The sequence below is a fragment of the Rhincodon typus genome, chromosome 2 (genome assembly GCF_021869965.1).
Source record: "Rhincodon typus isolate 14 chromosome 2, sRhiTyp1.1, whole genome shotgun sequence".
NCBI lineage: Eukaryota > Metazoa > Chordata > Chondrichthyes > Orectolobiformes > Rhincodontidae > Rhincodon > Rhincodon typus.
Window position 1 is genome coordinate 137,164,697 of NC_063333.1, and position 22,845 is coordinate 137,187,541.

General features: G+C 39.1%; 1 protein-coding gene across 3 annotated transcripts in view; it reads right to left on the bottom strand.

Annotated features, from left to right (window-relative positions):
* Nucleotides 1-22,845, bottom strand: part of LOC109912180 (regulation of nuclear pre-mRNA domain-containing protein 1B-like) — a 54,061-nt gene that overhangs the window by 23,065 nt on the left and 8,151 nt on the right. The window contains exons 2-7 of one of the 3 annotated variants that reach the window (XM_020511566.2): nucleotides 19,251-19,380; nucleotides 11,955-12,061; nucleotides 11,751-11,848; nucleotides 8,258-8,384; nucleotides 7,969-8,144; nucleotides 7,536-7,811 (exon numbers count right to left, since the gene is read on the bottom strand). In XM_020511566.2, coding sequence (XP_020367155.1) covers nucleotides 7,638-7,811; nucleotides 7,969-8,144; nucleotides 8,258-8,384; nucleotides 11,751-11,848; nucleotides 11,955-12,061; nucleotides 19,251-19,380 — 812 coding nt within the window. In that variant the 3' untranslated portion in view covers nucleotides 7,536-7,637. Of the gene's footprint in view, nucleotides 1-7,535; nucleotides 7,812-7,898; nucleotides 8,145-8,257; nucleotides 8,385-11,750; nucleotides 11,849-11,954; nucleotides 12,062-19,250; nucleotides 19,381-22,845 lie in introns of those variants that run through there. The other 2 variants (XM_020511568.2, XM_020511567.2) reach the window with 2 other exon arrangements.

Consider the following 22,845-nt stretch of genomic DNA (forward strand, 5'->3'; position numbering starts at 1 on the left):
CCCCACTTGCCACTCGTAGGCTTACCCCGTGCATCAGAGTCCTCTCTTTTCCTTCCACAGCTGTCAGCCCAACAAAGGTGGTTTCCTACACCATTCCGCCCATGTCTTCCTAATGGTCTCTCCATTTTTGGAGCTACTCCTCTGACCACACCTCCCCTCTGCTTCATCTTCACTCCTCTTTCCCCATCCCAAAAGCTTTCTTTTCTACACTTATCTCCTATACGGCCTACCAACTTCACAGTCTTTACTAAGTGTGCAGTGTAACAGCAGTGTTATAGATTGGTATGTTGAACAGATATCACAGACTATCAAAAAAAAACTGAAACAGCAAGTGGTTATCGTTATTTCCAATTCAAAAATAGCAAATATTGAGGGCTTGGTTGGCCCGATGCACGCTCACCAGGGTCTGGTACCTAATCCCACAGTGATGAGATAAATTTACCTCTTTGACTGTATAGATAATGACAAAATTAAGTTTTGTTAGCACTAACCAGATGCTATTTCTTTTTAAAAGTCATAGTGTCCAGTCATTAATAGTCAGATCCTCTGTGGTATCTGTCTTCTCATTTGAATCACAGCACAGGCCATTCAGCACGTCATATCTTCTCTGAAAGAATTAATAAACTCATTCTATTTCACTGTCATTTCTCATAGCTGTGCAATTTCCTTTTTTAAAGTTAACACTGAATCAGCTTCTACCACCCGATTATGTATCTCCCAGACTATAACCAGCTGCTTAAAAATTTCTTACCCAACCCCTTAGTCTTTTTACCAAATGTATGTCATTTGGTTATCAATTTGTCCTGCCAGTGCAAACAGGTGCCTCCTAGTTATGAATGAATTGCCATTTGCTGGCTATGTGTTGTGAAGCATTGTTAAGATTTGGTTATCGAATTAGATACAATCTCAAGACTGCATTTACAGGTACAAGTTCTTTAGAAACTGAATGTAGACAACCAAAAAGCTAAATAATACCTAGTAAGGTCAGAATAGAGTCTCCTTTTATTCATTCATTGGACTTGGGCATGGGTGCCTGGGCCAGCATTTACCACCCAATCCCAACTGCAGAAGGTGGTGGCAAGCTGCTTTCTTGAATCACTTCAGTCCCTTTGGTGTAAGTAACCCCACAATACTATTATGTCTGTTTAACCTTGGAGTGTAACGACTGCCTCTGAAGATCCAAGTGTTTCTATTTCACAAGTTGTTTCATGTTATCTCAACCTTGTAATTTATTTTAAACACATGAAAAATTTGGAAAAAGGTCTTGTATTCACAAAAACTTCCTTTGTGAATTTATTTGGGGTAAGTTAATGAACCAGCTTTCGGTAATTCAGTGCAACAAAAACAACGTCTTAAGAAGTTCCTCATGCAAGTAACAGCAGGGAAATCACATACCAGTTGTGTGTACTGCAGCTACCGATGCAGAAAATAGGTTTTTAAATTACAAATGGAACATAGCACATAAATGGCATGTCATCGGATATCTGAAGATAGCACAGTGAATTACCTTTGTCTTATTGAGAGGGTTTGATGGGTAAATGTTGAGACATTTCCACAACTGGTGGGAACGTCAAACTTGGAGACATAGCTGCAGAATAAGGGAGATGTGAAGGAATTTCTTCTCCCCGAGGGTAGTGAATATCTGGAATTCTGTTCTCCAAGAGAGGTGTGAACACTAGATCATGAAAGTATTTCAAAAGGAGGCAGATAGCCCTCAACTCCCTATTACTTGAAGAGTCTGTGAGGAGCTGAGGCAAAAGAGGAACTAAGGTCTGGGTAAAATCAGATCTAATTTAAGGGCAGGATAGGCTTGAGGAGGTAATTGGCCTGTTCCTGTTCCCATTTCCTTTAGTCATACATTCTTTGTGGGCATTTGGTTGCTTGAAAGTTGCCACAAGTTCAGACCTTTGAGTAAAAAGGACAATGCTTTTGGGAAGGGGTAGGGGGAGTGGAAGAAGGTGTGATGGCTGTGAGAGCATGATAAGGGATAGAAGAGAAGATCAGTCACCTGCAATAGTGACTGGGATGGGGCCAGTGGATGGGGTTTAGAATGAGTTGTTTAACTCTCAGAGTTAAGTGCGCAGCACCTACGATCCTGCTGGGATTTTTTGTGATAGGATTCAGGGCTATAAAAACATGCCAATGCCCAATTTAGTATGTATCTCACACTTGTTACCACCTAATCAAAACTCCACAAGAGCCATTTCAAGGCTCTCTTGTGGTGCAGCGATAGTGTCCCTACCCCTGGACTGACCCGCCCTTGTTCAAGTCCCACCTGCTCCAGAGGTGTGCAACAAAATCTCTGAACAGGTTGTTTACAAAAATAGGTTTTAAAAAAAGAATCATTTCAAGAAGGGCTCTTACGGCACAGACATAAGGGGTAGTGTCCCCACCTCTGAGCCAGGAGGCCCCAGTTCATGTCCTACCTGCTCCAAGAAAGGTGTAATAGCACCTCTGAACAGGCTGATTAGAAAACATCCAGGTGCCATTTCTGCATCACAGCACACAACACACAACACCAAAATTATGGCTGTTCAGCTAGGGGGATCACAACCCACAGTTTGGGAAGATCTGGAATAGAACATGATTTTTTACATCCAGTTGATAATATCTTTGCTGAACAGCCTAGTGGGTGAAAAAACAAAATTTGCCTGAATTATAATAAAAACAGAAAATGCTGGAGAACTCAGTAGGTCTGGGCAGCATCTGTAGAGAAAAACAAAGAACAGAGCATATCAGTCCTGGGACTGCTATTGTTCCATTGATGCTGAAAGCAAGACAGAGTAACAAAATCTCATTTTCAGTTAGGTGCTTTACAGTCTCCAAGACTCGACAGAATTCCACAACTTCAGAATATGACTTCTGAGCTCCATTTTCCTAATATGCCCCACCCTCTTGTTGGCTTTGCTCTCAGCACAGCAGACCCATTTTGTCCTTTTCACATGGAACATTTATACCCATTCTACATCTCTATCTTTCCTTTACTGCATTTATCACTGACTTTGTCATTTGTTCTGAGCACCTTCACTATCTGTTCCACTTGCTCCTTCTCCCCCCAATATTTTCCAGCTCCTTGCAGTTCCAAAGAGGAGCCACATTGGATTCAAGACATAAACCTCGTTTCCCTCTCCACAGATGCTGCCAGTCCTGAATTTCTCCAACACTTTGCTTTTATTCCAGATTACTAGCATCCACTGTATTTTGTTTTCACTTGCTTGGAAGAAAAAATTACAATCAACTTTCTCAACTATTTTCGTGTTGTCCCAACAATTCTGTTGCAGGAAAGAATATGCTTCCGGCAAAGGTTACATATATATTTCAGACGTTGAATGATTTAGCAATTGCATTGAACAGCTGAAGCAGGGATCCTACCATGTTACCAGTTCGGAATGTAACCATATTTGATCATTTGAAAAACAAGCAGTATTTCTGTTCCAATTAAAACTTACACTGATTGCTCAAAAAAATAATCAACTTGAATTAAAAATCTCTGCTTTGCCACAACTGAAACCATATTCAGTCAGGTAAAGCAATTTGTTTTCTGCAAAACATACAATACTTGTCACTAAATTAATCTATATTTATTGTCAAGGCAGAGAACAAAGAAATTAGCCTTTATTTGCTGCATTTACAGCCTTGTCGTATCAGTTAGATGCAGTTAAATATTATTTAAAAGAACTGCTCAAAGAATTTATCTTCACTTCAGAAATGAAGTGCTCCTTGATATTTTTATCAGAAGACACAGCAAGAGAACCAGAAATCCCTCAGATGTGCAGACAAGAGAAATTAAGTGGGGGAATAAGCAAATGGCAAAAATGTTTAAAAATATTGTGTAATATTTGGTAAATGAGAAACTCAGAAAAAAATCAAGGGGCTGACTAGAGTGAAGAGTTGAACGTAACATCAGTAAAGAAAAAGCATTGGAGGAATTAATGGAATCGAAACGTGGCAAGTGTTCTAGACTTGATATCCTTAACCCTGGCCTTCTAAAGAGGTGGCTATAGAGATAATAGATTAAACAATAGTGATAGTTCAAAATTCCCTAGGTTCTGGGATGGTCCCAGCAGATCAGAAGATTGTAAGCATGTAGAATATTCAAGGAAAAACGGAAACAAAAAAACAGATTTAAAAATGTACAGTTGAGTTAACATCAGACATTGGAAACATGCTGGAATCCATTCACGTTAAGTGTTACGGCATGCAAGGAGTCCATTTAGTCCATTATGACTGCACCAGCTCTCCAAGTGAGCATCACAACTTTTTCTGCCATTGATACCCTTGCATTTTGTTTCTATTTATCAAAGACGTGGTTACAGAACACTTAGAAAAGCATATTAGACAGAATCAACATTATTTTATGAAAGGAAAATGGTATTTGACAAACCTATTAACTTGTGTGAGGATATAATTAGCACAGTAGAGAAAAGGGCACGAGTGGATGCAGCATATTTAGATTTTCAAGAGGCATTCAATAAGCTGCCAGGTGGTAAATGCAACAAGGATGCTCCCAGTGACTGGGAGTCCAGAAGCAGGGGTCAAAGATTAAAATATAGGCAGGCCATTTAGGACCGAGACGAGGAGATTTTTTTTCATCCAGAGTGATGAGCCTGCGAAGTTCTCTGCCACAGAAAGCAGTTGAGGCCAAACACATGTAGCAGAAGGAGTTGGAGTAGTTCTTAAGGCTACAAGGGTTAAAGGATATGGGGGAAAACAGGACAGGGTATTGAGTTAGATGATCAACCACCATCATATTGATTGGCAGAGAAAGCTTTCAAAGGTTGTATGGCCTACTCCTATTTTGTATGTTCTTGCACAAAATACCAGTTCACGGAGTTTGTTGTGGGGAGGTGGCATGTTAGAATGGATAGAAGATTGGCTAAAGAACAAAAACAGTAGCAATGAAAAAAAAGACACTTTCAAGTTGGTAGGTTGTCACTAATCAGATATCACAAGTTCAGTGCTGAGGTCTCTACCAGCTAGAATCTTTATTAATGACTTACATTAGGGCCTGAGTGTAATGTACCCAAGCTTAATGATGATATAAAGCTAGATGAGAAAAGTAAACTTTAAAAGCAGAGTTTGCAAAGGTACGTAGAAAAGTTAAATAAACAGCGAATGTGGTAGATGGAGCATAAAGTGGGAAAATGCAAAGTATATTTTGGTAGTAAGAATCGCAAGAACTGAACTTTTTTTTAAAGTTGTGAGAAACTTTCAAGTATTCAGAAGGATTCAGGTGTCCTTACACTAATAGGAAGTTAGAAGGCAGGTACACAAGTAATTAAGACAATAGAAGGCCTTTAATACAAGTGCAAATGGAGTGCAAATATTAGAAATTTTACAGCGCTTCTGTAGGATGACATGAGAAGCATGCATGTAATTTGTATTTCATACTGGATAGGGGATATACTTCCCTTAGATAGGTTAGAACAAAGGCTCTGTAGACTGACTGCTATGAGAAGGTCGTCCTGTTGGAAGAGATGGAGTGGAATGGACACATATACCTGAATGAGATGATCCATTGAAACACAGAGCAGGATTTAAACTAAGACGGCAGGGAGCCACACCCCCAACATCCACCTCCAAAATCTGCAGCAGACCTGATCTCCGATGGTCCTGGGGAAATTAATTAGTTGTTAATTAGCAACAGGAATTCCTGACTCTGGGGCTTCAGTGGGGACATTTAGTTGCTCTACCTCCCCTACTAGGCAGAAATTCTGTTCCTAGATATGCAGGTCAGAGGTTGGTGACACTCCAGTACCAGCAGCATCATGACTTTGGCAAGGGTTAGCCAGGGTTTTGGGTTCAATATTAGACTGCTGGAGAAAGCTAAGAAAGGGCGGGTTAGAGGGTCAGGGACATAGTGTCACTGGCCTAAAGGGCACAGGAATGACTCTCCGCACGCACGCATACACACCCCTCCCCATTCTCTCCTCCCCATAATGGAAATATCAGCAATGGTGGTATGAGACACTTAAGTAGGCAAGGGCATCCATTGGCAAATGTGCAGGAAGACTGTTTCCCTAATAAGTCAAGATCATGGGGCCACGGTCTCCAAATATGGAGTCAACCATATCATACATGGATTTTGTAGGTTGATGAATTTTGGAATTCTTTACGCAAGTAGACTATAGATGTTCAGTCAGTCACTCAATACATTCAAGGCTGAGTGTCAACATTTGAATAGCAAAAGAATACTGGGATTAGATGGCAAATGGAGTTGAATGTGAAGATCAACCGTGAACATTATATAAACCAAGTCTGGGACTAAATTATCTTCTCCAGTTACTATTTCATGTCTATTTGTACACAAAGCATTTAGAACTTCTCTGGATGCCAAATTATGGAAAATAAAAGTGAACTCCCTCCCTCTAGAGACTGGGTTGAAACTTGCCTGACTTAAATTACAAAGCTAAAAAGTGGACTAAAATCTATTGTTACACTACTTGAGTGCTCAGAACGGTAGCAGCTATTTTAATGTACTTGGGTTTTTTTAAACCAATTAACTCTGAAAATGGATCCCCAAGAATAACAGGAAGGAACCCTATTCACTGCAACAGATAAACATGCTCAGAAACTCAGAACTGGAAGTATATATCTGTCAAACTTCAGCTAGATAAGACTAACCACATCAAGATGACATCTGGGCAATAAATCAGAGTTGTTCTGAGCAAAGAGAAACTAATGTCCTGAACACACAGTGGGAGCATAATAACACTGTTCAATGAAAAATACAAGCAGGATTTATGATCTTCTGTCCAATTATTTTTCTTCTGCTAGGTATTAATCGACTTATTGGTCCACCATTAGTAGTTATCCATTGATATTTCACCCAAATGATCACTATTCACTTGACCCAGGATGGCAAGTGGTGACAGGCTTGCTGACAACAGAGAATATCTCAGCTGATCTCAAACTTGTCCTCACCTTGTGGGGACTGACTGTCTAGATTGCAAATCAAGAGCAGGCATTTTAACCGATTCTAGCTTGCTTGACCCAGACACTTTGAGCCTGATTGTACTTCCTTACCAATCAAGCAGAACTGAATGGAGACAAAACTTGGAACCTGCCTGGTCTTTATGGTACAGACAAAATATCACTGCAGCTTTAGCCACAGGCTGAGCCCTGCAAAGATAGGTTCAATACCATCCTGTCTTTGCCAGGTGTCCTTAAACAAAGTAAGACAATCATCCCATCTGAGCTGGATTCAGAAGTTTAGACCCAGTCACCGAGAAAATAAACTACAACATAACTCACTAAGACTTCCAACATGTAAGAGAAAATCTGCTAATTTAAGTGCATTAAAAGATGAACCATGGGGGGGAAAAAAAATACTGTTTACAACATACAACAGATTCAGTCAGATTATGAATGCTCTGTCTCAACTCTATTCACCAGGCTTGGCTGCATACCTCATTAGATCCTTAGCATTGGAAAAACCTATTAAGCAGTTTTAAAATTTTCAACTGATTGAAACAGTCATACTGGTGAAAGAATATTCATTAAACTTAAAGAAAAACAAGGCTATTAGCAAACAGTTAAGTGATATTTGATTTTTTTTATTGTTTAGTGGACAGGGAATATGCCCACTGCCTATTATCGAATGCACAGTTCTGAAAAGGGGCCTTGCAACTGCATAGTTAACTTTTTTTGGCTCCAAAGTTGCTCACTAATAACGGGATCTGTATCTGAGCTATCCTGCTCAAAATGAGAACACAACACATATTGTTTCTTTGTGGTTTGTTTATTTCTTTAACTGGAAGGCTGTCAAGTGATTGAAGACCAGCATTGTGTGGCAATTCCACGCCCACCATCTGTAACAGAAGCTATTGATAGTTAATAAAATCAACTACGGAGTAGGGGAAGAACAAAAAGAAAATCAGTGATATTTAGGTACTTACCCCAGCATCCTAAAAAACATGGAGTGCTTTAAAAGAAAAAAAAAGTAACAAGTGAAAAGAAATTACGCACTTCCAGTTTACGTTCCTTCTCTGCTAGGATTTCGTTTTGACTACGGATGTAATCAGCCAGCATACGTGCCAACTGCTTGCGATCTTCCAGTTCTGCAGCCAGTCTGCCATTGTAGTCTGCCAAGAGCATGCAGGCCTCATCCACAGTTTTGGAAAGTCTGTCTGCGGACTCTTTGTCTAAATTGGAACCATAAACCACATATTACATTCAGAAGAAATTTTTACAACCATTTCTTCATTTGAAAATTTCAAAGCAAGCAATTTTCTATCTATGGAAATTTGCTACTTGCCTGTTATTTTATCTAACAGAGAAACATCTTGAACTTCTGGTGGCAATGATGCAATCTTCTGTCGAACAGCTGCATCACCAGAAGCTGCATTTTCTAGCTCTTGCAATGACTTAATTAGATCCTCAGTCTGACACACAAACAAAAAAAAAATCACGTAAACGACAGTCTTGCTTGGATCTCATACTGCCATTCTTTGGCAATTGCGTAGCTTTGTTAATAATATCTGATATGGCTGTTTATACAAGTCCAAAATAGTATTTGTGAAGTGGAGCACACAAGTACTTGTAGAAAACTGAAAATCTCATTGAATTGGCCCTCTATAATCAGTGCACTGTAAAAAGATAGTGGTAAAAAATACAATATACAGCTCAACTACGAACCTTGCAATTCTATGTAACTTGACATATCAGATTAGAACTGCTTTGAGGAGGACAGACCAGAAAAAGGTAATAGCAATAAGACAGATGTACAAATATTCTAACCCAATGCAAAAACATCACAGCAAATTAATTTCCATGTTGCATTGGCACGTGCAATGCAAGGTGTATTTAGAAATATTGCTGATTAAAGACACAAGACAGGATATCAATAACAGAGTCTGTTGGTTTAAATAGTAATGGTTTTCAATACGTAGCAAATTGCAATGCTGTTAAAATACAAACACGTCATCTGTACTATAGCTTGAGGTACTGCTTTGCAAATATTACCAACTGCCCACAAGTCACTATACAGCATTATAATTAGTTTAAATTTAAAAAAGAGAATTAAAAAAATATTAATTATTACATACTCATGAGGAGAAGGTGGCACAGTCGTAATGTCACTGGACCAGTAGTCCAGGGGCCCGGACTATTGCTTTGAAGACACAAGTTCAAATTCTATCATGGTAGCTGGTAGAATTTAAGTTCACCAAGTAAATACGAAATATACAGCTACTCAGTAATGGCAGTGACCAGAAAAGCATCATCAATTGCTGCAGAAACCTATCTCGTTCATTAATACCCTTCAGGATAGGAAGCTGGCCATTGTTTCAAGGAATCACGTTGGACTCAAAAAGTTAACACTTTCTCTCTCCAGATGCTGCCAGTCCTGCAGAGTTTCTCTAGCAATCTTTTTATTTCCAATCTCCAGCATCCACAGCACTTTTCTTTTATATTAGTCTAAAATTCTTATCTGATCTACTCTACATCTGACTATAAACTAAGAACAATGCCTTCTGAAATAGTCAAGCAAGTCACTCAGTTTAAGGTCAATTAGGAAGAATAAATTTAAAAAATCTCACACAACAAATTACTTATTTTCTGCATGGCAGGGTAGAGAAGGAGGAAATTAACACACCAAAACAGTTTACTTTGTGGGAAGCAAAGAGAGAAAGCATTTTACAGTTCTCAAAGAAGCAACATAGCTAAAGAGAAAACCCGTTGTGAACTGAATGATGGGAATTGATAATATTTGCAAAGCAATACCTCAAGCTATTGTACAGGCAGTATTTGTGTTTTCACTTTGACAGCATTGCATTTGTCATCATCTGAACATCAGATTTGATTTGGTTTTTGATTTATTTCAAAATTTATCCAGTGCTTTTACTCAGTTTTAAGTATATTACACAGTCAACAAACAGAATAGGACTGCCCAAATACTCCAATACTAAGGAATAACAGCACAACACAGGACAGTATCAGTAACAGTATCTGTGGAAAAAAATAACTTGCAATGCATGACTGTGAAATTCTGTGGCCAGTATATAGGTTCATACAGTAGTCTTTAAAGTGAACTGGTAAATATCAAAATTTGGTTAGTGAGAAAACCATTGAAAGAATTTTGCCAAATACATTAATCTTCAAAATAGACAAATATTGATGAATAGGGCCCAAGACAAATAAAAGGGATTAAAACAATTCAAAGCCCTTCCCCAAACATACTTCCTGGTGGGGAATTAGGAAACCTCTAACAATGTGCCAAAACTAATACTAACATTTTTTTTAAAGTTGGTAACAGACAATTTACCTGTCCATGTAGTTAAGTCAATGTTGCATGCCCTTTAACTTAATTTGTATCCAAGGTAGATAAATGTAAAGGAAGTTCTGGTTGAATACAATAGAGAACAAGTTTCAGAAATATTCAGCCCAAATAAAAAAAGTCTTTTGATATTTGATCAAATAGTTCATTGAGACGTATCACAAATAAATAGCTAGAAAACAAAGATCATTGCAGACTCCTCAGTCATGTGTAGCACACAGCATGAAATTAACTTGGCGGAAGGTAAACTGTAGAAATGTTTATATCTGTAATAGATCAATTTGTGGTCATTCATGAGGGCAAACAAACCTGTAAAAATATTCCTGCTATGAATTATATGGATCTGTGTGCAGCAGAGAATGTAGCATAATAGCTATTCTATGATAATGTACATAACACATGCTTTTACTGTGCTTACAAAATCTTTTATAAATTTTATGCAAGTTTCATCAAATAAAATTCGATTACCCAAATCAGCTTTTCTTCCCCTTTCCTGATGTGCTTCCATTGACACCAAACTGAACTTGAATGCGGATAATCAGCAAAGATAACACGCAAGGTCACTACCAACAAGTCTGATCCTGTTCCTCTACTTTATGTGAAATCATGGATATGTGCCAGACAGATATGTTACTGGGCAGCAGTGAAGGGCAGGAAACGTGGAGGAGAATATCGATCCTCTCTAGTCCACTGTGACTAGACCAAATACAACATTCAAACTGCTGCTCTGAGATTAACAAACTCAGCACTAAAATTTATCCCGGAACATTCTGTGCCCTCTATTTCTAGAAGCATTACAAATTGATCAACCAACTACTCAAAAGGTGATAGTTAAAACTTATTCTTAAACAAAAAAAAGGCCAGTTGTATTTTGTCTTCCTGTCAATGAAAGAGCCATGATGAGTGATTAAATCCACCTTCAGCAAAGATATCTTTCATTTCCACTGCACTGAAATACACTAGAACTTTAAGATTCTAGTACACAGAGGAGAAATAATTGACTCTGTTTCGGAGAAATGCAGCTGCCAATGTAAACCTCAAAGCTTTATAATGATCAATAATTACTGATTGGCCCAGTATCTAATGAGATTTGATGTAGTATTACAAATTGGACACAGAATTTCCTAGTGATGACCTGCAAATTATTGCGTGACAAACTTTCAGTCATGACATCACAAAGTGTAATCTTCTTCTGGGAGTCAGTTAACCTGCAACAATGCAAAACAAAAAGTACCCAAAAGAATGGCATCACAAACAGCCACAGACTACTGGGTATCAATACACTGGACTTTTGTTCTGGTTTGGGTTTGTTATCAATATGTTACTTTAATTTGAAGCAATAGTAACCAAATTCCAGGGATTGATTACAATCTTGAATTCTGACCAGTGGAGCTCATCTGACAAAAATCCATAGGTTTTCAGAAATGCACAACTGTATGCATTAGTCATTTTATGTTAAATAACCTGGCAATACCTCTGGTGGTTCTTTAGGCGTACTGTTGGAGAGATAGTCATCATCATCTTCCTCCTGTATTTGTTCAAAGGTACGTTTCTTGGCCTTTTTCTCTGTTACTTAACAAGCAGTAAAAGACAAATGTAACATTTATTTTGAAAAGTCAAGAATTAAAACAGAAGTCCTTGTGCCTTCCGCTGCCAAGGTCTACATATTTACACTTACAAAGAATTTGTTTAAGCTGATCGATGAAGTTGTTTTCATAAACCATCCTCTCTTGCCAAATAGCTAACACTCTTTCCAAGTGCTTCTTACAATTTTCATCAGATTCACTGTCAAATAAGAAAGCAACATGCAGTTAGTCAATTTCACCTCCAAATCTGTGCAACATGTACTGTTACACAGGAATTAAACTTGTCGACAACATCTATTTCAGTGGATATGAGCAAAGAAGGAAACAACACATTAGTACGAAGGTAACAGATAAAACAAAAAAAGCTATTCAATCTGTCTGAGCCCATCTTTTAGGATACTAGTCCTCTCTCATTACAACATCTGCGAGTTCCTTAATTCAGTCCTATGTCTAGTCTCAACTATCATCCCCTGAACACATTCCAGCTGCTGACTGCTATTAAGGAAATACTAGATGATATTCTCTCCATAGTTTTGCTCATTACTTCTAAAAATTGTAAACCATTGTTACTTTCCTCGCTGTCCTTCTAAATGTCTGTTTTATCTTGAATGGTCTCCCTTGAATCAATTCTTTCAAAGGCTGAAGGGCTCCATTGCATCTAAATGCATAAAACAGCCCCTATACCTAACAATTCTTCGTCATTCTCCTGTGCATTACCTTGTGCTATCAACTATGTCTCAAGGTCCCACACAATATCAGAACGTGGACAGGAGAACTGAGAGTTCTGGCCAATATTTAGACCTCGTTACCATTAAGAATTGGTTAGGTGATTATTTCTCTCACTGACCTACTTGTGCAACTTGACTGTTGTGCTTCCCTCCATTATACTACATCATTTTTAGAACTAACATTACAGACCATAAATATTATAGACCCTAAAATAAACAGAAGAATTAGGCCATCTGGCCCACTGAGTCTCTCCGTCATTTGATCATGGCTAATATATTTTGTTACAATGAATGCAATTTGCTTAAAATCCCAGTGTTTTTCCACTGGTTACACATATCAAGGAAATGCACCAAGCAAAAAAAAAAAATGCACAGCAGTCAAACAGTAACTCCAGAGCAAACTCCCACAGGATAAACAAACTAATTTATTTTAGCATTATGTTTAATTTCAGAACCCATTATTAGAAGCAAATGACATTTCACAAAGCTCTCAAATATAGCACATAGGTACAAAATATAGCAGAATTAAAGGTACATTAATGAAGAATTTATCATTAATGTACAATCACAATCTACTCCGGTACACTTTTCCATACACAAGTTACAGACTTCTGCACACCTCGACTACACGACGCCTTTCAAAACAATGCAGGTCAAGTGGCCAAGGTAGGCGGATGGTTTGGTTCTGCTGTTAAGACAATGGTATAAAGGAAGCCTGTTTGTTGGGAATAATACCACTTATTGCCAGTAGGTGGGCTCTTGCATCTAGAATACTGTGTTAAATGAGGTTCCAAGCACAGCTCCCAAGTGTCTTGGTTATTTTCCAGGCGTCGACAAAAAAAAATGACTCCATCATAACAGACAGCTTCAAACCCAGACTTTATTTAAGGGAAATTAAAATCAAATGATGGGCTAACAACAGAAATTGCTAGAAAACCTCAGCAGGTCTGGCAGCATCTGCGGAGAGAAATCAGAGTTAACGTTTCAGGTCGAGTGACCCTTCCTCAGAACAGGTGAAATACATCCTTAGATCACTCGAGCTAAAACATTAAGTCTGATGTCTCTCCACAGCTGCTGCGCTTTTCCCAGCAAATTCTGTCTTTGTTTCTGATTTTCAGCATCCACAGTTCGTTCTGGTTTTATTTGGTGGGATTTCAACTTTTGTCCCTTATATATTAGCCCAGGAATCTGATAGAATGCCCAACGTAACTTCGCAGCTTGTTAAATTTGGCTTCCCATTGAGTTGTTGCTCAGGACCAATAGTGCTATCCATTTTAGCACTGTCAAATTCCCCAAAAAGACAGAATTACTTGATTCTTCAAAAAACATTTGGATGTTAGGTGATTACATTGGTTATAATGTAGTACATAAATCAACAGGGATTATTTTGCATTCAATCTTTCTTTCCTGGTCTCACCCAAATGAAGCTCCACGACTAGCACATACAAGGAAGGAAATGAAAATCATCATTGTTTGGTACACCTGTGCAATAGAGAGAGGCGCTGGAGTCATTAATGTATGCTGTGGATGAGTCATTCACAGGAGGGCAATTTTTTTCTTAAAAATATATTTACAGTACATGGAGGTTTTGGAACAGGGCCAGCAGTTATTGCCCACTCCCAACTTCTTTTTGGGGGTTTGGGGTGGGGGGGCTTATGTACAGCTTGTTGGTTATTAGCTCTGTACACATCCAACCAAGTGGAGAATATCCCCTCATATTCTTGACAGACACCTTCTTTACAACATAAAGTACAGAAAGGTGTTTAGGAGATGAGCTCAGAGCTGCAGGATTCTTGATCTTTAACCTGTTTAGTAGACACTATATTTATATTGTTAATCTTGTAAAGTTGCAGATCTATGACAACCCACAGATGTGAAGGTAGAGATTTCAGCAATGACAATTCTGAATTCCAGGGGAAGCAGTCAGATTTCCTTCTATTGGAGATGGACAATGTCTGCCATGGATGTTGGTAATACAAATGGCAAACATTTCTTGCCACCTAACCCCCAGCTCTGAATGTTATCCTAGTCTTGCGATATGAACTGTCTCAATATTAGACAAGATGCCAATACAGCTGAACAGCATGCAATCATCACTGAACATTCAATTTCTGATATTTATAAAATATGAGGGAGCATGTTTAAAGCAGCAGTTGAAGTAGCCTTGGCCCATAACCCTGTCCACAGAAACTTTCTGGTAATGTGCTGGATCAGGCACAGGTGATTGTTTTATATTTTAGCCCAATCATAACCATTTCCTTCCTGTTAGGTGTGACTCCAACAGGTGGACAGAACGCCCCCACCCCTCCCATCGTCATGCCAGATTCTCATCAACTTCAATTTTACAAGATCTCCATGTTGCGATTGTTATGACTAGACCCCTGGCTGTTCTAGGCAGGATACCCCAAAGTGTTAAGCATCTGGTGAAGATAGATTAACTGGCTCCTCTTTATTCATCTGCCTCCTCAGTTAGTTGCAAAGTTATTTTTAAAAAAAGCATCACTTTTATTGTAGATGTCTTTCTCTCAAACACAAGTGAACTGGTGATAAAAGGGGCCAATTTAATCAGGCTTTCTTGAATTAACAGTAAAAGTTTATTATTTAAACACAAAATTAAAATCATACAGATTAGAAATAAGAGGCAAGTACAAAAGAAATTTTTTTAAAAATACATGTACAGATCAGTCTCAGTTATTCAAAGAGCAGTTATATGAATGCTGCAGAGTAGATTACCAGTCTCATTGACGTTGGTAGATGAACAGTTGGCTTCACAGTCCTTGGTTTGATTGGTTGAGACTCATTCTTTATGCCTTTCGATAGTGATTGAATTCCAGAATTCAGGGCAAGCGAGTCTCCCTTCTAGTTGGTTTGCAGCACTCAGGTGACTATAAGATAGTCACATTTAAAAACTATCACAGCATGCAAACGCTGAAATTCAGGCTGGTACACTCATCTACTCCTCTCGCGTTGAAGCTAGCTTTTTAAAAACAGTGTTCTGTGAACTCCAGGACAGTATATCAGACATGCCTGCAAGAAGTGGTTTTCATATGAAGCGGAGATCATTAGCCCTTGTTGTCTCTTCTTCTAAAGTCTCTCCTTGCTTCAAGTTTCCTCAACAATTTCCCTGTATAACTTTTCAATGGCTTCACGCAGGACTTTGCCAGACACTGAATTTATACCTGCAGGTGTTCTTTTCCCCCCTCACAGCCATTCTCTTTGTTTAAAAGAAGATTTTAGTATTAATAATAAACATGGTCTACAAATACTTTGGGGCTCTGATGTATCATCATAAAACTACACTTAGTCAAATGCTGGCTTGATATCAAAAGCAGTAACTCTCACTTTATCTCTGCAAACCCACTCTTTTTTCCATGTTTGGAAGAAGGCTATAATGAGATCTGGGGACAATTGGTCCAAAGTCAGCACAGGTGAGTAGATTGAGGAATAAGGGCTACTTGACAGCAAAGATGTCAGTAACAGTTTTAATTTGATTTGTCCTGTTTTTTGAGAATAGGCCATACTTAGACAATTTTTTATATTATCAGGGAGATGCCAGTATTGTACTTTACTGAGCAGCTAGCTACTGCAGCATGCCTTTGCCACTATAGCCAGTATGCCTTAATCAGTGCGCTCAGTAATTTCCTGATATGTAGACTGAATTGGTCGAAAGCTGACTTGTGTGCACAAAGCGAGCTCAGAAAGAGACTGAAATTAATTATTCACTCTGCACTTCTGGCCGAAGACGATAACATACAACTCAGCTCTGTCTCTTGTACTCACTCTGCTTCCGCTCTCTCACACAAGATGAAACATGCACTCAACACCAATGGAAGCCATTTTTGCATCAGATTGGACCAAGTCAGAGGTTAAGACTACTGTAGTAGCACACCAGATTGAGCAGCACTTATTGTTCCTTAACTATAAAAAAAATAGCAGTGCTGTTTAGCAGTCTCCCAAACAATCAGCACAAAAGCAGCCCTGAGCAGTGTAATATCAGTGACAGAAGGCTGTGGAAGAGGTTTTTAAAGGAACACAAATAAATAAGTGAGCTTTGTTAGCAGTTTGAGTGTCTCAGGGAGAAATATGAACTAAAGAAATAGCATTGAGTGAATACAGACATTTACTGAAAAGAAACCAAGAACAGCTTGGCCAACTGAAGGAGGGACTAAACTGGATACCCGGTGGAGATTCAAATACCGGTAAGATGGTTTTGAGTGTAAAGGATTGAATCCTTATGATATATGTTAAAAGACTATTTCAACTAGTTCTTGAAAATATAAAAATGTTATTTTATATGTGTAATAAACTCATGTTCTTTTATTAAAAGTACATTGTCAACTTCTTAAAAATATGTTCAGTGACTGATCACCACAGTAAGTAAACTACAAAAGTAAAAAAACAACTTACGGGTCATCCAACAGGTTTCACCCTGGGATTATTCAGTGTAAATCGAAATAGCAGAAACAGAAGTTGTCATTTGAAAAGACATGGGTCAGAGCTTATTATTGGAAAGTGTAGAATGTAATGTTGAGTCTAGAAGTCTGTAGAATGACTAATCAAAAGATGAAGTACTGTTTTTTAGGAATACATTGAGCTTCATGGTAATAGTCTAGGAGTCAGAGAACAGAGGAGCCCTCAGAAAGAGTGACATCTGGGAAATAAAACAACAAGCCTGGGGAAGCTCAGGCCATTTCCTGCCAACTGAATTGCAGTGTTCTGCAAATCAGATATCCAATCTGCACATGGGGAGCCTCAGTGCAGATTAATGTTGCAAATTATAATTACAGTAGGTCGAAAGAGATTAAATTGACGGTTCACCTGGAAGTAGTGTTTGGGGCTCTGGATGTCGGGAGGTTTTATACTCGCTGTGAGCGAATGAAAAGGAAAAGGAAATGGTGCAAGCAGCACATTCAGAATTGAGATGATGCTTTGGAAACAGCAATCATGTTGGATGCATCAGAAGTGGCACGAAATTGCTGCACATGGAGGATGGTGGTATGAAAGCTCGGGGCAGGGAACATCATATTGGTTTGGGACAGAGAGAAATGCAGGAAACGTAGTGAACACAGTGAGGGGCCCAGTGAATCATACTGGAGTGGAATCCTCAAATGGAGGAGAAGAGACAGATTCAAAGCACTTGTATGAAAGATAGTCTATTAAACCTAGTCTTTAAAGGCCCATAAATGGCTACTTGTCTTGGACTCCATGCCTTTTGGAATTTTTCCATAATGATTTGGCAGACAGAGTCATAGAGATGTACAGCACAGAAATAGACCCTTTGGTCTAACTTGTCCATGCTGACCAGATATTCTAAATTAATCGAGTCCCATTTGCCAGCAGTGGTCCATAGTCCCTAAATCGTTCTTATTCATGTACTTGTCCAGAGGCCTTTTAAATGTTATTGTACCAGCCTCCACTACTTCCTCTGGCAGTTCATTCCATACAGACACTACCCTCAGTGTGAAAAAGTTGCCACTCAGGTCCCTTTTAATCCTTTGTCCTCCTTGCCATGTGGAACAAATGTTATATCAGAATGTGATGTGAGGGTGGATGCATGTGAACAGTTCCCACTCAAGACATAAAAGTTACGGTTTGTGATTCTTTCCCTTTTCATAATAGCACCTCCTCCTGCACAGATACAGTTGCATCTTCACAGACTACAGTAGTGGGTCAGTCAGAATTGATTCTGGTTGCTGCTTAGGAAGAGTAAAGAGGAATGTTAGACTCACCTGGTTACTTGCTGTTACAGTACTAGTCAAGATCAGTATGTTACTTCTCATTAGGTGAATTTTATACAGCACAGTATTAGCTGGTTTCCTTAAAATTCAGTCTCACAAGCAAATTTTTGCTTCAAATACTTTCCTTTTTCTTTCCTCCATCAGCTCTCGGTGCTGTGGTGCAAGTCCATGTCTTTGTAGTATTCTTACCACTCCCAGTGCAGCTATCTACAGAGATGCCACAGTGCAGTAGCAGCAAGACAATCAGAGGTTGTAAGGGTATTAAACCTTCAGTGGGAAGGATAGTCAGAGAGGTTGAATTTAACAGGACTAATTTATAAAAGAAGCTTTTTAAAAAAGTTTGGGAAGGCAGTTTGCTTGTTGATAAATTTTGTGCAAAACCCAAATAAAATTGAGAACTCTTTAGAAAAAAGTAGGGAACATGTTCAAGGATGGTACTGTTGCCAGAACTGACATCACAACAATCAGTTTAGACCAGAAAAAGTTTTACAATATTTGGCACACCTTTACTGAAGTACAATTCTAATTAATTTATTCCCATTTAGTTTCTTTAAAAAAAAAAGACATACCTCAACTTCAAGACACTCAAGATAGAAGAAAAATAGCTCCCCAATAGGTTTTACCCTTGTTGGTTAGACTGTTGTTTTTAAGTGCATATTCTACTGTTTAAGAAAAAAAATCATATTGATTCTCTAAAACCTGATCGTTCAGAGACATCCTTTAGAAGTGACTGCGCAGACATTTTTCAAGGAAAGAGCAAAACAACAGATTGCCTTTCAGACAAAAAGTTGGAACACAACTTCAATATTTCAGAATAATTCCTAATCAGATAACTTGATTATTACAGGCATTTAATATCTGAGGTGGACAGGTTATTAACAGAACTCTGGATTGGCAGATTTGCAGTGAATAGATTTAGTACCTTGAAACATGTGAAAACGCATCCACCAAAACTGGAGCAAAATCCTTGGTAAATTCTGGTCCCTTTTTCTTACTGTTCTGGATCACATCATTTGCCAGATAAAGAAAAGTCAGTTTTCTACTTGGTTTAGCTGTGGATAAAAATTGGAAAAAAGGAAAAAAGTCAAGAGATCTCGTGTTACTTAATATTTGTTAATGGGTTATAGCTTTTTATTCTTTCTGGTGAAAAACTGTCATATTTTCTACAGTTTGTGTATTCATTTCAAAGATACACTCATGGATTGAGCATTTTAATTTTCTGATACTCCAGCTAAGCTGCATACAGAACAATGGGAAACAATTTTTCATTTATATAGTACCTTCACGGCGTCGTGATGTCCTAAAGCATTTCACTTCAATTAGTACTTTTGCTCACCAGTGTTTCAATGTAGAGGAGCAACCAACTTACACGGAAGGTCCACAAATATAGAACACAGAACTGTACAGCACAGGAATGGGCCCTTTGGCCCACCATGTTGTGACAAACATGTACTGACCTAAAAGTCTCTTAAACACCCCCATCGTACCTGCCTCCACCACCATCCCTGGCAGCACATTCCAGACTCGTATCACTTGCTGTGTAAAAAAAAACTTCCCCCCTTTCACCTTAAAAGCATGCTCCCTAGTTCTAGGCATTTTAACTCTGGGGAAAAAAAGATTCTGACCATCAACCCTATCAATGCACCTCATAACTTTGAAATAACAAGGTGTAGAGCTGGATGAACAAAGCATGCCACGCAACATCAGAGGAGCAGGAAGGCTGACGTTTCGGCCCTAGACCCTTCTTCAGAAATGGGGGAGGGGAAGGGAGTTCTGAAATAAATAGGGAGAGAGGGGGAGGCAGATAGAAGATGGATAGAGGAGAAAATAGGTGGAGAGGAGACAGACAGGCCAAAGAGGCAGGGATGGAGCCAGTAAAGGTGAGTGTAGGTGGGGAGTTAGGGAGGAGATAGGTCAGTCCAGGGAGGATGGACAGGTCAAGGGGGCAGGATGAGGTTAGTAGGTAGGAGATGGGGGTGGGGCTTGAGGTGGGAGGAAGGATAGGTTAGGGAGGCGGGGACGAGCTGGGCTGGTTTTGTGATGCGGTCGGGGGAGAGGAGATTTTAAAGCTTGTGAAGTCCACATTGGTACCATTGGGCTGCAGGGTTCCCAAGCGGAATATGAGTTGCTGTTCCTGCAACCTTCGGGTGGCATCGTTGTGGCACCGCAGGAGGCCCAGGATGGACATGTCGTCTGAGGAATGGAAGGGGGAGTTGAAATGGTTCGCGACTGGGAGGTGCAGTTATTTAGTGTTATAACTTTGTAGACTTCTATCAAGTCTCCCCTCAGCCTTGCATGATCCGGCAAGGTCTTTTTGTTTTTCTAGTCTCTCCTTAAAGCTCATATCCTCTAAGTTCATGCTGAACAGTACCTTTTCTCTGTACAACAATGTAGTGCCTGCCCACTGTAAGTGTTCGTGTGCTGGAATATGGCTTGAAACCACAACCTAAGTTCAGAGGGAAGAATGCTACATTAAACAGGATTTCAATGGTGTTTATATTAAGGGGAGAGGGGGGGTTATTTCCTAAACATAGTCAAAGTAACCAAAACCTGGGAGGCACAGTGGATAAAAGTATTGTCATTCAGATTCTGGTAAAAATAGGAAAGGTCTGAAGCATACTTTCATTAAATCATAAAGCTGCAAACATTCAGAAAATAAGCAATATTCAAACATTACTATTTTCAAGCTCCCAGTTAAGCAACACTGATTTTTAAATTTCAATGGTCGGACTCCTCACACTCTCTAATCTTCCCCAGCCTGACAACACTCCTATCAAAAATCAGAATTGGAGGAGCTCTAAGTATCCCAGTTTTAAAATAAAAATCACTCCATTGTGCTTTCAGTTGCCAAGGATGTAAACTCTAGAGTTTATTTCCTAAGCTTCTTGTTCCACCTTTAAGACATTCCATCTGACCACGCTTTTGCTCATATCTCCTAATATTTCTTTATAAAGGCTCCACATAATATTCTGTTCAATGACACTCCCGTGAAGGCAGGGCACAAAGGGTGCAATATAAATGAAAGTTATTGTTATAATGTAGGTGTTTTCATGTAGAAATTATTCACTGACCACCCACATAGCTGTGACACGTTTCATAGACCCCTTCTAAACAATACAAGTAAGTATACATCAAGTACATATGCACATTGCATCCATCACCATTCAGCATGGAGTATGATAGTTTACATTTTTGTATCAAATTTTGGAGTTCAGGCATGAATATAATGAAGGCATTCCAGTGCAAATTCTAGTTTTTTTCTAGAATTTGAAAGTGATATTTTGACTGGCTCAAAAAGATTTGGCCCCGCTGTCCATTTACATGGCTGGATGTTATTTGGTCTTGATATACCCCATTGCATGATCTGGCAATGTCTTTGTGTTTTTCTCGCTGGCTTGAGTGATTATTACAAAATGGTTGCACTGCCCCTTATAATAGTTCCTCTCTCCAAACAAAGCTGTCAGTGCTTGCATGTTACACTGTTTTCATGGACTACCAAGACAAAATAACCAAAGATATAAAGCACAATCAAGGAACATATTGTGTACTGTTAAAAAAGGTTCAAAAATAAAGTAAAAGCCCATTCTTTCTGCAAGCAAATACGAGTACTAAAATTATCCAAATGTCTGTTACTTACTAATTAAAAATGCTATTAGTCATATCTGCATTCTCGATGAACGAAGAATGATTTATTGCCACTTACAGTGAATACAGTAAAATAGTGAAATGCTTCTATAGTTGCCATAATCTGGCATATTTTGAATAGTTTAATAAATATGATAGAAGATAATACTGATGGAGAATAGTTTAAAGAATAAAAAAAGATAAAACTGAAGAGTTCCAAGCCAGCTCACCAACAACATGTGCGTCGCTACCCCTCCTCCATCACCTTGCTGCTGCCTACACCGGACCCACCACCCTTTAGGCACCATCTCTTCACTGCTGGGCCCACCTCGCCGCCACCAATGCTGGGTCACACGCTGACCCCACATTTGCCCTGCAACCGGGAGTCCCCAGCTCCGCTGCCACCTCGATGATGCCAGCAGGCTAACATAATGAACAACACTGCTACAGCAAGTCAGATCGCACAAGCTTTTGATTGACAGAATGATCACAGACGTTCACTGGCATTGATTGAGATTGTAGTGGGCACATTAGCTTCATTTAGCTTTGTGAAGGTGGCCAGTACAGCCACCACTGCAGGAGTTTCTAAGGGTAATATCACTGCCAAAAATCATTTTCAGATACTTTATCAATGACCTCCCCTCCATCATAAGATCAGAAGTGGGGATTTTTTCTGATCATTCTTTCAGAAATGCCGTAGCCTGTGCCCAAATGCAGCAAGATCGAGACAAAATTCAAGCCTGGGTTCACAAGTAGCAAGTAACATTTGTGCCACCTATTGTCAGACAATAGCCAATAGGCAAGAGACAATTCAATTCAATCACCCCCCCCTTGGCAGTCAATGGCATTATGATCGCTGAATGCCCTCCACAAATCAACATCTGGCGGGGGGG